This window comes from Lynx rufus, unplaced genomic scaffold, assembly GCF_022079265.1.
Source record: "Lynx rufus isolate CCGP_SWC_20201006 ecotype Redwood Valley unplaced genomic scaffold, mLynRuf1.p SCAF_36, whole genome shotgun sequence".
In the NCBI taxonomy this organism is placed as follows: Eukaryota; Metazoa; Chordata; class Mammalia; order Carnivora; family Felidae; genus Lynx; species Lynx rufus.
In genome coordinates, this window is record NW_025814852.1 from 917,701 (window position 1) to 930,798 (window position 13,098).

The 13,098-nt window shown below is 63.4% G+C and overlaps 1 protein-coding gene across 1 annotated transcript; it reads right to left on the minus strand.

Annotated features, from left to right (window-relative positions):
- Positions 1-574: 574 nt before the first annotated feature.
- Positions 575-12,863, minus strand: LCN12 (lipocalin 12). Its single transcript, XM_047093703.1, has 6 exons — positions 12,577-12,863; positions 10,881-10,960; positions 10,691-10,807; positions 10,428-10,569; positions 8,715-8,832; positions 575-691 (listed from the first exon to the last, which is right to left on the minus strand). Exons 1-6 carry the CDS (start codon positions 12,861-12,863, stop codon positions 575-577), a joined length of 861 nt encoding a protein of 286 aa, XP_046949659.1.
- Positions 12,864-13,098: the final 235 nt, after the last annotated feature.

The window sequence follows — 13,098 nt, forward strand, 5'->3', positions numbered from 1 at the left end:
GGGCCCTGTGGGCCTGGGCACGTCCTGGCACCCCAGGAAGCCCTCTGGGGTCCTTGCTCCCCAGGCCCTTGGCTGGCCTCCGATACATGCCATCAGAGATGGCCCGTGTGTAAGGGCGGCTCTGTGGGTCCTGAGAGCCCAGGACGGTGCCCGGTCCTCAGGGCGAAGGCACCCGAGGGTTAAGTGAGGACGGGGTTGGAGAGGACATCTCACTGCGGCCTGGGTCTAGAACCTGGGTGCTCTGGGAGCCACCCGCAGCCTGGCCTGCAGCCCTCACCCACCCCACGGGTCATCTGGCGGTCATGCCGGCTCCTCCTGGCACCAAGTGTTTATTTCCGATGGGGGAGGAGTACGGGGACAGATGTGGCCTCAGGGGATGGAGCACAACAAGGCCTTGATGGGCACTGGGAACCGTCTCTCTGGAGGGAAAGGAACCATCCAGTCTGGCAGCCACTGGTCCTGGAGCCTGGAAGTCACCCTCTGTCCACTGTCTTCCGCGGCCGCCCTCCCCAGGGGATGACCCTCCCCGACCTCCCACGCACCTCCCCCTCCGAGTGTGCGCCCCGGCCTCTGGCTAGTCCCCGCTGGAGGTCTGGGCCCTGCAGACCCCTGCCCTGTCTGGGGGCCGGCTGGGCTCCCACACGGGGCTGAGGTGGGCGTAGGACTGTGAGCAGCAGTCACGGAGGGCATCCTGGAAGAGATGGCAGTGGGTCCAGGAGACCCAGGTGGGGCCTGCTCCGTAGTAAAGAGACGGGACACTGGGGGGCCTCCCAGGGTTAGAGAGGGACAGTCGGTGGCTCTGGAGGTGTGGGCCGGGGGTCACGGAGCCGCATCTAGAAGAACCAGAGTCTTCTGGGGCTGCAGAGACGGGGAGCTGCAGGGTAACCCCAGAGGAGCCGGGGTCACAGGGCCACAGGGCCAGAGGTCAAGGGAGGTCACGGAAGCCATGGCCTGGAATGGGGCCTCCGGACCGGAAGGATACAGGCTGTGCCCACTCCCGGACAGAGGCTCGTCCTCTCCTGTGTCCGAACGCTGGTCACAGAGCCCAGCGGTCCCAGAGCCATCGGGACAGTTGTGCCTGGGACTTTGCCCAGCCGTGGGGGAGGGGCTCTCAGCCCCAGAAGAGGGGTCGGGATGGGTTGGGAGGTGAGCAAGACTAGGGGCCACACTGCCCAGGCTCACCCCAGGACCTCATGCCCGCGTGGGTTTGCATGGCTGACGTTGGGGCCGGGGCCTTTGTCCGGTTCGGCCACGGCTGGCTCCTCGGCCCCGACGTCCCCTGGGCATCAGGCAGGGACGTGTTTGGCGGGGCCACCGACTGGTGGGGCTTCTGGCCGGGAGGATTCGGGAGGAGGCAGCGTGGGCGCCCCGAGTGTGGGGGGCAGCCATCCTGCCCCGGCCCGGCCAGACCCAGGGGAGTTTGCCAGCTGGTGAGCAGGTGGGCCAGCGGGTTTCTCCCTTGACTGGGCACAGGATGAATCGCCCCCTGCTGGCTCGTCAGCAGGGTCTGCAAGGTGGCAGCCTCACGGGCCCCCACAGGCCAGGGCACGGGCGCCCTGTGGGGGGCTGCCCTCGCTCTGAACACCCAGAGTCCGGCCTGTGCAAAGCCCTTGAACTGCAGCCAGACTTGGGAAGGGACCGGGTTAGGCGGGGCCCCGGGGAGGGTGTGCCCCAGACTCCCAGAAGGCCCCCGGGGCTGAGGTGGGTGGACGGCAGTGTTTCTGTAGCTGCGGGGTGGGCACTCTGACGGGGGCCAGCCACGGCCCCTCACCCGGGCAGCCCCCCCACCCCCGGCCTCTGACTCTCCCTGGCATCGTCAGTGCTGCTGGGGAGGGGGCTCCTGGGCACGGGCTCCCCAGGGCAGGGTGGGAGGGGGGCCCTGCCCATTCCCAGCCCCCTGTGCTTTGGGCCTGGTGGGCGGCACCCACGGGAAGGCAAGCGGGAAGCCATGACGTCCTTCTAGCACTTAACGAGCTGAACGCAGAATGTGGCTTCGGGGTCGTGGCCTCCTGTGGGGGCCGCGGCAGCACTGTTGGGGGCTGGCGTCTCTCTGAGCCTCGGTGGAGGAGAGCCTCATCTCTGCCAAGACAGGGCTGCGGGACTGTGGGGGGCTGTCCTTCCTTCCCTTCTCCCAGGCTCAGAACCTGGGCCGGTCTCCATCCTCTACCGAGGTGGGGGGTAGTGTGTCCCTGCCTCACTGTGTCCCTCCCCGTCCCCGGACATAAACAGGTGTGCCAGGGGTCAGGCCTCTGAGCATCTGCAAAACCAGCGCCCGAGGGCAGGGGAAAAGGCCGCGTCCCCCCCCCTACCCTTTCCTGTGCCCACGCTGCCCACGCCCTGTCCCCGCCCCGGCCCCTCTCCACCCCTCCCTCCAGCTCAGCCACAGCCCTGAGTGGGCGTGAACTTGGCCATCTGCAGGTGGTTCCGGGGTGGGGCAGCTCCCTGCACTTGGAGCAGCACCCCCCCCCCCCCGCCCCGCTCAGCCTGGGGGGGGCGAGGCCGGGACAGCGGGGCCCAGGGAGACGTGGATGCCACTCACCAGGTGCTATGGCCCCGGGGAGCCTCTTGGGAAGCGAGGCCTAAAGCAGGCCCCAGAGATGCAGGGGAAGGGGTGTGCGTGGAGGAGACGAGAGACCGGGCCGGCTGTGCCTGATCTGCCCCCGCCCCAGCCCCCGCCCCAAGAGTGGAGGCTGCTTCCAGGGACAGCCCCAGGCCTCCCACCAGTCACAGAGGCAGCCTGTGCCCCTCAGCCGGGGCCCTCTCCGGCTGGGATGGGGCCAGGGGACCCCGCCGAAGTGCACGGGTGCTCCCGGGACATCTGCCGTCCAGGGTCCCGGAGTGCCAGCAACTGACAGCGTGGAAAAAACCCAACCTCCAGTTAATCCGCACAAGCCCACGAAATGAAATAACTTCCTTCAAAACAAAATAGCTTTCTGCCAGAGCATTCCTGCCTGATGCAGGCCGCGCATCCCGTGGAGAGAGCTTTCAGAAGAAACACGAGAGAGACGGTGTGTTTCACAACAGGCGTGATCGAGCCTACACCTGCGTGTGTGTGCGCCCCGTCCGAGTGTGTGCATGCATACGGCAGAGGTCGTGTTTCTGTGTCCCCCCCGCCCCACAACCTAGGAACCTTAGGCTGCTCACCAGAATAGGGAGGTGGACGGTCAGGCCCCCTTAGGGTCCTCGGGTCACGGTGCCCAGGCCCGTGGCCCGTCCGTCCCCAGGCTGGTTGCACGGCCACCGAAACCAACGCCCTCCCTCCCCAAGCCCCACCTCTCGAGCCCACCCCCGTTTCCAGTCTGCCAGGAGGACATCAGAGGTGGTCTCCCGACGGCCACACAGGGAGGAGCCTCTGGGTGAACCCCTCGTCTCCCGGTAGACCACGGGTAGCGGGTGACTCCGGACACGCTGACGTCTGGCCCTGGGGCAGGGCAAACGGAGCTTTAGCCATGGTCACCTTGGCTCTGAAAGCCTCCTGTGAGCCCCGCAGCGAAGCAGGAAGGGGTGGGGTCACTCTGGGGACTTGGGGCAGGGGAGGCCCAGCCTGCAAGATCCCTGGTGAGGCTCTTCACACCCCCAGGGTCTGTGCCTTCCCCCAGCTCCCAAGGACCAGTCACCTCACATGCAGGTGGACCGGGGAGCCTGGCCTGCCTGATGGAGTTACTCCTCCATGCCGGGGCCTGACCCCTTCGGCCCCTCTGTCTGGCCCCGATCAGGGCCTTGGGGGGGCGCAGCTCAGCGCTGGAGGCCTCGCCCAGCCCCCGTTCCTGGGAACGTGCCCCTTCCCGAGCACCCCCCACACAAGCCTCACCCCCTCTCTCTACCCAGCAGAGGGGTCTCAGGACACCCCGGGCAGCTCACTCAGTCCTCCCCACACCCCAGGATGACCAAAGGGACTCCTCCCCAAGACCCCTTCCCCACCGTCCTCCTGCCACGTGTGGAGTGGGTGGCCCCTGGCCACATGCATGGTCCTCAGTCTGGGCATCGTCCTCCATAGGGTCCCTGTGTCCTGTGTGTGTGTGTGTGTGTGTGTGTGTGTGCGCGCACGTGCACGCGTGTGTGCGCGTGCATGGCAGTGGGGAGGCATGAGGTGACTCGGGAAATTGGCCACCAGGCCCAAGTTACCCACCATGTGGGGGTGGCGGGGAAAAGATGCTCCTCCAGGGCCCAGAGTGGGCATGGGGCCTCGGGCCTTAGACAGACGGGTACAGGGCAGGGCTGGGGTGGGATGGGCTCCGGTAAGTTCTGCACCCACAGGCCCAATGCCCCAGGCTGCCCGCTCAGACCCCTGCCCTGTGCACGAACTACCCCGGCCAACCTGCTCCCCTCCCTTCCCCCTCCAGGAAGCAGGCGGGGTCAGCTCTGGAAGCCCCCAGGGGCTACTCCCGGCCCCAGCAGGCCCACATGGTGACAGGGCTCCCGGGCAGGATAAAGATACCTGTCCCGGCCATCACAGGGTCCGGAGTGGGGGTCAGCCGCACGATGGGGCCAGCAACCCTAGCAGGTCCCACAGCCACCCCGGCCTGGGCCAGTACTCTGGGACGAGCCCCGCCCGGTCTTCCCTCCACGCGGCCCCCATCCCTGAGGCATCTGAGGATGTCCTGTCCCTGTTACCCGGCTCCCAGGTCCTCTCCTCAGTGATGCCCCTCCACCCTTGCCCTGCAGCTGGGTCTCTGCTCCCGGCCCCCCTCCACTCCCACGTCCCCAGCGTGTAAAGTTGTTTCCTGAGGGAGGCATATGAAGGTCTCCCTCAGCAACGGCAGATTTGTCTCTCTCCTTGCGGTCCTGTTTTTTGCTTTAGCTATTCTGAGGCCATATTATTAGTCGCATACAAATTTAAACTTCTTAACGGTTCTTCATGGATTGATTCTACCATCGTTATGAAATGACCTAGCATTTCTGTACCCTCATGTCTTAAATGTTTCTCTTCTAAAACAACATATGATAGATGCTTTTCAAAATCCTCCGATCAGCCCTTTCTTTTAAGAAGCGTATTCAGTTAACTTTACTTAATGTAACAATATATTGGGGTTTCAATGCACCATCTTATTTTGTGCTTTTTATTTTTCCCACCTGCTCTCGCCTCCTTGACACTCTGGATTATTTTTCATCCACTCATCATTTCCTTTCTATCAATGTAGGGTAGTGTGTGTGTGTGTGTGTAAGCACATGTATATTTTCTTCATGGTTATGGCCAACATTATAGCGTCCAGCTTTACCTTGACAAAGTCACCTCTCCCTCCTTCCAAACAATGCCATTTTTGTCATGTTTTGGAATTCATACATTTAATCTCCAAAACATTATTGCTGTTGCTTTATGTGGCCAAGATTGGTTTTCGAATTCTCCACCTGCTTACTGCTTTCTCTGTTCTTTGTTCCCACTGGAGCTCAGGCCTGGTGTCTGGGGTCACTTTTTTTCTCCATGAATCACCTCCTTCAGGGTTTTCTCCATGGAGCACCTTTTAGTGACACACTCTGTCCCATCAGAGCAATTCCAGGCTGGAGGCCTTACCGGCTGTGGGACAGTGGGGGTCAAGAAGTAAACACAGCTGTCCCTTGACCTCACAGCGACTTGGGGCAGGGCGGCCCTCGGCCTGCAGAGACACAAGAGGCGACACACTGAGCGATTCCAAATCAATCCGGCCTCCTCCCCAGAGGCGGGACTAGATCTGCGGTTGCCGGGGCTGAGGTTGCCGAGGACCAGTCGCAAATGGGCACCAGGGAGCTTCCCGGGATGATGGAATGTTCCGCATCTTGATTTGGGTTGTGTTGACACAGGGCATCAAAGCGTACAATGGAGTCACGTCTATTTTAGTGTATGTCAAATAGAAGTTCATATTTTAGAAATGAAGACTAAGTCAGGACTTTTTCAGACAAATGGAACCCCGGGGAATTCATCACTAACAGATCTGCAATGAGGAAATTCTAAGGGATGCCCTTCAACTGGAAGGAAAGTGCTCCTGTGGGAGCAACCGTGGTCTAGGAGGGTTGAAGAGCAGAGAAAAGGCTGGGCGTGGGCAGCCCTGTGGACCGCCATCTTGGTCACCCTCAATACGTCTTGTGGGGAATGAAATATGTTTAGAATTAAAACACATGGCAAAAATAGAACAAAATCTCAGAGGGTATGAGTGGAACTAAAGTGTTGTAAATGATTCCACTGCCCAGAAGATGGTGAACGTGTTAATTTATATTCAACATGAGCAACTCAAGGATGAGCTCATAACCCCCCGGCTATCTCAAAAAGAAGAGTCAAAAGTTTGAGAAAGCAGGGTCTCCAAGAGCCATCTGAGCGCTCGTGATCCCGGCAGTGTCGTTCACAACAGCCACGGCGCGGAAGCAGCCCACGGGTCCGCTGACAGGTGAAAAGATAAACAAAACAGGGTCCAGCCGACCACGGAATATTAGCCTTAAAAAGGAGCCAAATCCCGACACCTGCTACAACTGGGCGAACCTGGAGGGCACCGTGCTGAGTGACGTCAGCCCGTCACAGGGGGACACGTCCTGTAGGAGCGGACGCTCACCGGAGGCCCTGGAGGAGTCGGAGCCACGGACACGGAGAGCGGGAGGGTGGGGCTGGGGGAGGAGGGGAGGGTCCACGTGTAACGGGACAGAGTCCAGTCCGGGAAAATAGTCCTGGACACGGGTGGTGAAGGCCGTACAACCGTGTGAATGTGCCTGATGCGCCAGGAGTGAGTACTTAACGAGGGTATCAACAACAAAAGGGCACCTGGGGGGCTCGGTCGGTCGAGTGTCTGACTTCGGCTCGGGTCACGATCTCACGGTTCGTGGGTTCGAGACCCGCGTCGGGCTCTGTGTTGACGGCTCGGAGCCTGGAGCTCACTTCCGATTCTGTGTCTCCCCCTCTCTCTGCCCCTCCTCCACTCGGTCTCTGTCTCAAAACAACAACAACAAAAATAAAACATGAAAAAAACAACCACGACAAAGTAATATTACAAGCTAATAAAGAGAGAAGATGATGTAACAAAGAAATTGTTTAGTCCAACAGGTGGGAGCAAGAGCGCCTGACCTCAGATGAGGGGGCCCAGCACACACTCCTGTGGTCCTGCAGGTGCCCTGGCCGCTCCCACCCCCGGGCCGGTCCCACGGGGGGACCTGAGCCACGTCCGCTCCCTCCCAGAGCTCTGCGCCCATCCGTCCTGCCCCTGCTGCCCCGGCTCGTCCCCACCACGCGTGCTGAAGCCCCCAGCAGGCTCAGATGCGGAACCGGGGCCCCAAAGGGTCCCTTGGCTTTGCTGGCCATCCCTCCCGGGGAGCTGCTGTCCCTGGAATGGGCCCCCCAGAGCCGGGGAGGGCTCCCCTGCAACAGGCCAGTTTCTCTGGCCACCCAGACAACAGTCCTGTCCTCCCGTCCATCTTACTGCCCTCAGAGACCCCGGCCGCTGGGACACAAACAGAGCGATGCTGGCCCATCAGTTCCTGGACACAGTGTCCCCTCAAACACCACAGCCATAGCTCAGGCTGGGCTCAAGGGTGTCCACCCCAGCCCAGACGCCCACCTTGAGCGGGGGAACACAATGCATGGCCCTCGCCCATGTCTGCCCTGCCTGTCACACGGCCGCTAGACTCCTGACCTGCAGGAGGGGGCTTGGTGGAGAGAAATGGCCGACCGAGGCTTTCGGAGGGTTGGGACCCAAGCAGGGACAGGGTCTTGGAGGCGGCCTTCCAACCCCTTCCGGCCTCAAAAGTCTCAGGTGCCAGCGACAACAACGTGTAGCACCTGCCCCAGGGGTCCGAGGAGCCCGGGGACCCGGTGCAGCTGGAGTCTGTGTTCAGGACTCGGCGGGACCCACCTGTGTCCTTGGCCCCAGGGTCTGAGCCCTTCACTTTATAGGGTTTCTGCTTGTCAGAGGTTCATGCAACACTGAGGGATCCCAGGGACAGGCCGGGCGCTGTGCCTTCCAGGACATGGGGAGGGACGTCCGGCCAGAGAGCGCACCTGCTCTCGCCAGGCTCAGAGAGAAGCTGCGGGGGGCGTCCTGGGCAGCCAGCCAGGGGACAGCTGTCACAACACTCAGGCCGGCAGGCAGCGGTACTGACTCTGAGGAGCTACGTCAAGCCACCTGGGCCTGCTGGGACCCACACCGCAGCCCTCACTAGAAGCGGCAGGGACCCCTGTCCTCAGATGACAGGGCTGGGAGGAGGGCCGGGGGGAGTCGGGGACATCCTCCAGGGCCCTGAGTGAGTCCTGCCTGGCACTGAGGAATGGGGACCCTCCTCCCTCTGCCCTTGATAGGGACACCACGTCAGAAGACCCAGAGAAGTCGTGCACAGGGGTCCTGTGTAGCTCAAAGTCGTAAACTGCACTTCAGACTAGGAAACAAGGCACATCCGTCCTTTCCTGGAGGTGGAGACTAGGGTCACGTGCAGGGGTCTCCGTCCCTGGCTGCCCCCCACTTCTTCCTCTCCTCCCTCTCCCCCCTCTCCAGGCCGGGTCTGCCCAGCCTGCCCACCCAGCTTGGGCTCCTGCCAATGGGTGAGGGTGGGTGGGGCGCCTGCCTGGGAGGAGGGACACCGCTGGAGGGGCGTGGCTGGAGAAGGGCCACGGGGCCTCTCAACCAGGGGCCAGACCCCAGATCCCTGGGGGACCTCCCTGGCTTTCACGTGTGCGGCTACCTTGGCCTCTGCCCTGGGTTTGTGCACGACAGCTCGCCACCATTTGTGGCCTGGAAGGCTCACCCGAGACACAGCCTCACGTTGGCAGGACCGGGGGAAGCCCCAGGCGGCCCATCGATATCACTGTAACCGCTGCAGGGCTTTGTGGGACCTCGGCGGGCAAGGCCAGGAGGAAGCAACGTCCCCGTCCCAACAATGCTGCAGGGCCAAGGCACGAAGGCTGGCCCAGGGCCATGCACGGTCCACCTGCGTTTATTTCCTTCTGCTGACCCTGGATTGGGGGAGGAGCAGGCCCGGCTTGGGGGCATCCACTCGGGCCAAAGAAACTCGAGCTGACACAGAGCAAGACACCTCTCTAGATGTTGTTTCACCTGTGGTGGGGCCAGCTCCACTTTGGGCCCTGGGCTTGGCCCGCTGCCCCCCTGCTCGGAGCGCCGTGGGGACCAAGATGGGGGGAGACTCGGGAGGGCTGGTCCTGTCTGGGGTCGGGCAGCTGTGAGCTGCCCTCGAGTGTGCACAAGCGTGCCGGAGTCCCGGGCTGTGGCTCTCCGTACCCGAAGGGTCCGTACACCCAGTGGAGGTCAGGCCTAGGGAAGTCGTCCCCGCGTGCCCACCGGCAGGAAGCCAATCCCGTCGGCGCCCCCCGCCCCCAAGGCCGGGGCCTCTGTATCGAGATACGAGGATACGAGGCCTGCTCGTGTTCTGGGGCCCCAGCTGCACCCCTCATGGCAGCTGCAGGGCTCAGAGGGGGTGTGGGGGTGGAGGTGGGGTCTGTGAACTTGCCCAGTGGGGGGCTGAGTGGGGAAGATGTAGGGGCCTTGTCCCGGGACCAACTTGTGCAATCCACGAGGGCCTGCAAAGCCACACGCGCGTGCACACACATACACACACACACACACACCCCAGGAAGCCTGGAGGGCAAGGACAGGCCTGGTGGGCTGGAGTGGGTGAGTGTGCTCAGAGGCCCCTACTTCGGGCTCCCCCTACCCACCCGAGGTCACAGTGGGTCGCACGCCTGGATCCCAACACGGGGCATTTATTTCACGCCGAGAGCAGAAGAGGGCAGTGCGGGGCAGTGACACAGGCCTTGGCCGGGGAGGAGCTGCGTCCACCTTCAACGGCTGCCCGGACAGGGGGACCAGTCTGATGGGGGAGACAGAGCCTCGGATGAAGGATGGGGGAGAGACTGGGGGCAGAGCTGGGAGGAGCAAGACGCACAAGAGAGAGCTGGCAGCTTCCGGGGAGGGGAGAGGAATTGGGGCTGAGGGAGAAACGGGCTGGGGTGGGGGAGGCCGGCCAGGGACCGAGGGACGTGCCCTCCAGGGCGCCACCCTGCCCCCGCCCGGGCCCCCAGACTCCCCGAAGACACGCAAGGGGGCGCTCAAGCGCTCGTGCTTGTGAGCACGGTGTCCAGTGTGCGTGCACCTCTGTGCACACGTGTGCGTGCGTGGGTGTCTAAGTGGTTACATGTGCACGTGTGTGTGGAGGTCCGCGCGTGTTTTATGCACACGTCTGCCAGTACGTGTTCACGTAGCCCCACACCTGTAAAGGGCCAGAGGTGGGAGGGGCGGGGGTGTGGCGAGAAATGTTCCCGGAAGGGGGAAGGGGTGGCCCAGGGTGGAGGGGTGGGGGTGGGACAGGGATCAAATATGGACCCCCCCCTCCCCGCCGCACTCTGGGCTCAGGCTGAACCCTCTGGGGCCGCCAGGGCCCCACAGGTCGACCCTGAACACAGTCCACACTCACCCGCCGGGCTCCCACAGGGCTTTTGAGGCCCATGGGCAGCTACCTACGCTGGGTCCGGGCTCCCGCCCCAGCCTGAGAGCCCGGGACCGGCCAAGTCCGGGAAGACGACGTTGTTATCCGAGAGGCCCTGAGCTCTGACCAGGTGGACGAACCTCTCCAGCACCCGGGTCCGTATCACCCACGTCCTGCCTGGGGCCCGATGAGCGCAGCACGGCCCTCAGCGACCGGGGCGAGTGGGGGCGCCCTGCCCCTCCCCCGCCCCCCCCCCCGGTCCCTCCGGCTCTACTGCGGCCGCCGGCCAGGCACTCACACAGCAGGCTGACCGTGAGGACGCTCTGACCGCCCGACCGTCTCCTGGACAGCATCAGAGCAAACACGCTGTAGTCAGTGTCGTGCACCTGGACCTCCTCGGGGCCTTTCCCGGGCGCTGAGGGGTGACGGCGCAGCGTCAGGGGCACGCCCACCAGCGCCTCCCCGCCTCTCCCCTGTCGCCCCCTCACCCGCTGTGTTGTCCACTGAGAAGCCCCCAGGCTGGGCCGCTGCGATCAGCACATAAGACCAGGTGATACAGCGGTGGCCCCTGTGAGAGCAGGGATGGACAGAGGAGGAAGGTTCCAGAAGCTGGCCGGACCGCTGGTTTCCTTCTGCCTTTCTCAGGGGCGGGCCCCGAAGTGGGCCCCTGAGAGAATACAGCTGTCTGTCTGGAGGAGACTTCTGTGTGAAGCCACGGGCACGGCCCAGCACACTGCTCTCCCCAGGGAGGCCTGTGTCCACTCCGTGGGCCCCGGGGCCGCCCTGTGTCCCTCCTGGAGGAGCAGCCAGGTGTGGGCGGTGACCTTGAAGCCTCTGCCCAGCCCACCCGCGGACAGCTCCTCCTCAGCCTGGAACAGGACCTGAAACGTGCGCGCGTGTGCCATCGTGAGGGGTTTTCTAGGCCACGGTGGCCCCTCTGGGAATACGGAGTGGGCCCAGCGGGCACTGCCCGGCGCCCCCGGCCTCAGCCGTGGACTTCGCGGAGCCGGGCGGGGCGGGGAGGGGTGGGGGCTGCGGGCGGCTGTTGTTGTGCGGGGCCTGGTTCCCCCCCCCCCCACCCACCCCCGCCCGGGCTCAGTCCTCGGGGAGACGGCCAGCAGTGCGGGGTCCTCTCCAGGTGAATGCGCCTGTTTAAGCAGCAACCAGGTGCAGCCTGGCCTGCAGGCCGGGGAGAGGCCGCATCTGCACTGGGCTCTCTGTCCCCCACGGTCCCCCCAGTAATCGACCTCTGGCAGGAACCAGGCCAGGCAGATGCCCCCGAGAGTCTGAGCCGCTCCGGTGCGGGATTCTGGGGTGGCTGGTGGTGCAGGTGGCTTCAACGATGGTCGCCGGCAGGCGAGGGCAGGGGCCGAGTGGAGCCCCTCAGAGGCTCTCGGCTTCTAGCGTTAACCCTGGTCTACGTGACAAACCGCCCTCGTTTCGGGCTCCTCATTTATCTAACGTGGGGCCAGAGAGGTTTCTGGGCCCTCTGCTCCCCCATAGCCAGGCAGGTGGGCAAGGAGGGGGCAGGGGCAGGACTGCAGGAGATCTGGGGAGGGGAAGGAAGCCCTCGTGGCATCGGTGTCCCCCGAAGGGCGGGCTGCGCCCCCCTCCACCTCATTTCAGGCAGCTGTCTTTGAAGACACCCCACTTCTTCCCAGCCAGGGAGCAGGCACTTTACCCAGGCACACTGACCAGACCACCTGTCGCCCTGGAGGCAGCAACTGATCCAGGAGGAGCACCTGACTCCAGGAGAAGCAGTCAGAGGCCGTTGCCAGGCCGACCAGGATGATCTCTTTTCTGGAATTGAAACCCTGAAAAGCACATCAGCCTAGGCTGATGTTTTATCCCTGTGAGGTGAGAACTTCCCTGAACAACAGAAGTCCAGGGCAAGCAGAGCTGAGAGAGAGAGAGAGAGGGAGGAGGTGATGGGGACTGATCACACTGTTTGAGCTCCTGGATCCAGCTGTACCTGAAATCCATCAGCGCCCAAGGCCCTTCAGAGTCTGTGATCCGGTGAATGCCCCCCACTCTCGTGTGTGTCCCCACAGCTGGCTTAGGTCACTAGCAGCCTGGCTGAACTTTTGGAAGAGGGTCTTGGGAGAACATGGCACGGGGGCCCATGCTGGACCTGAGTCATGAAGCCGTGGCTTCTGGAGGTACAGGTCAGGGATCCTCACTCACCGGGTCATGGCATATGACACTTTAAGGCTGCCGTTTTCATTCTTCTCGAACGTCGCAGTGAACGGGCTCAGCAAGGAACTGTCTGTCTTCCTGTGGGTGCTGCCCGCCAGGCCGACAACAAACCACTCCCCCTGGAACTGTGGGGACCCGGAGTCGGCAGAGCCCAGGGCAGCCCTGACACCCTCGCCAGGCAGCCTGTGCCTGCGCCAAGCCGGGGGCTGCCCTGGGTCTGGCAGGGACAGAGTGACCTGGCCCAGTGGCTGGTCTCGTCCAGCCTGTTTCCCCATCTGTGCGGAGGGACTGAGACGTCCCCACCTCACGGGGACTGGCAGGGGCTACGGGAGGGAGCAGCCGCCCAGAAGGTCTGTTCGGGGCCCTTTTCTGCTGGATGTCAGGAATCTCTGGGGAGGACAGTGAGACCAGCCTGGCCACGCTGGGTTCCCCGGGTGGTGCCTTCCCCGGCCACCATGGCCCTCCTTTCTCCCTGCACTTGGACCCTGGCTTTCTCCCCATCCAACCCGG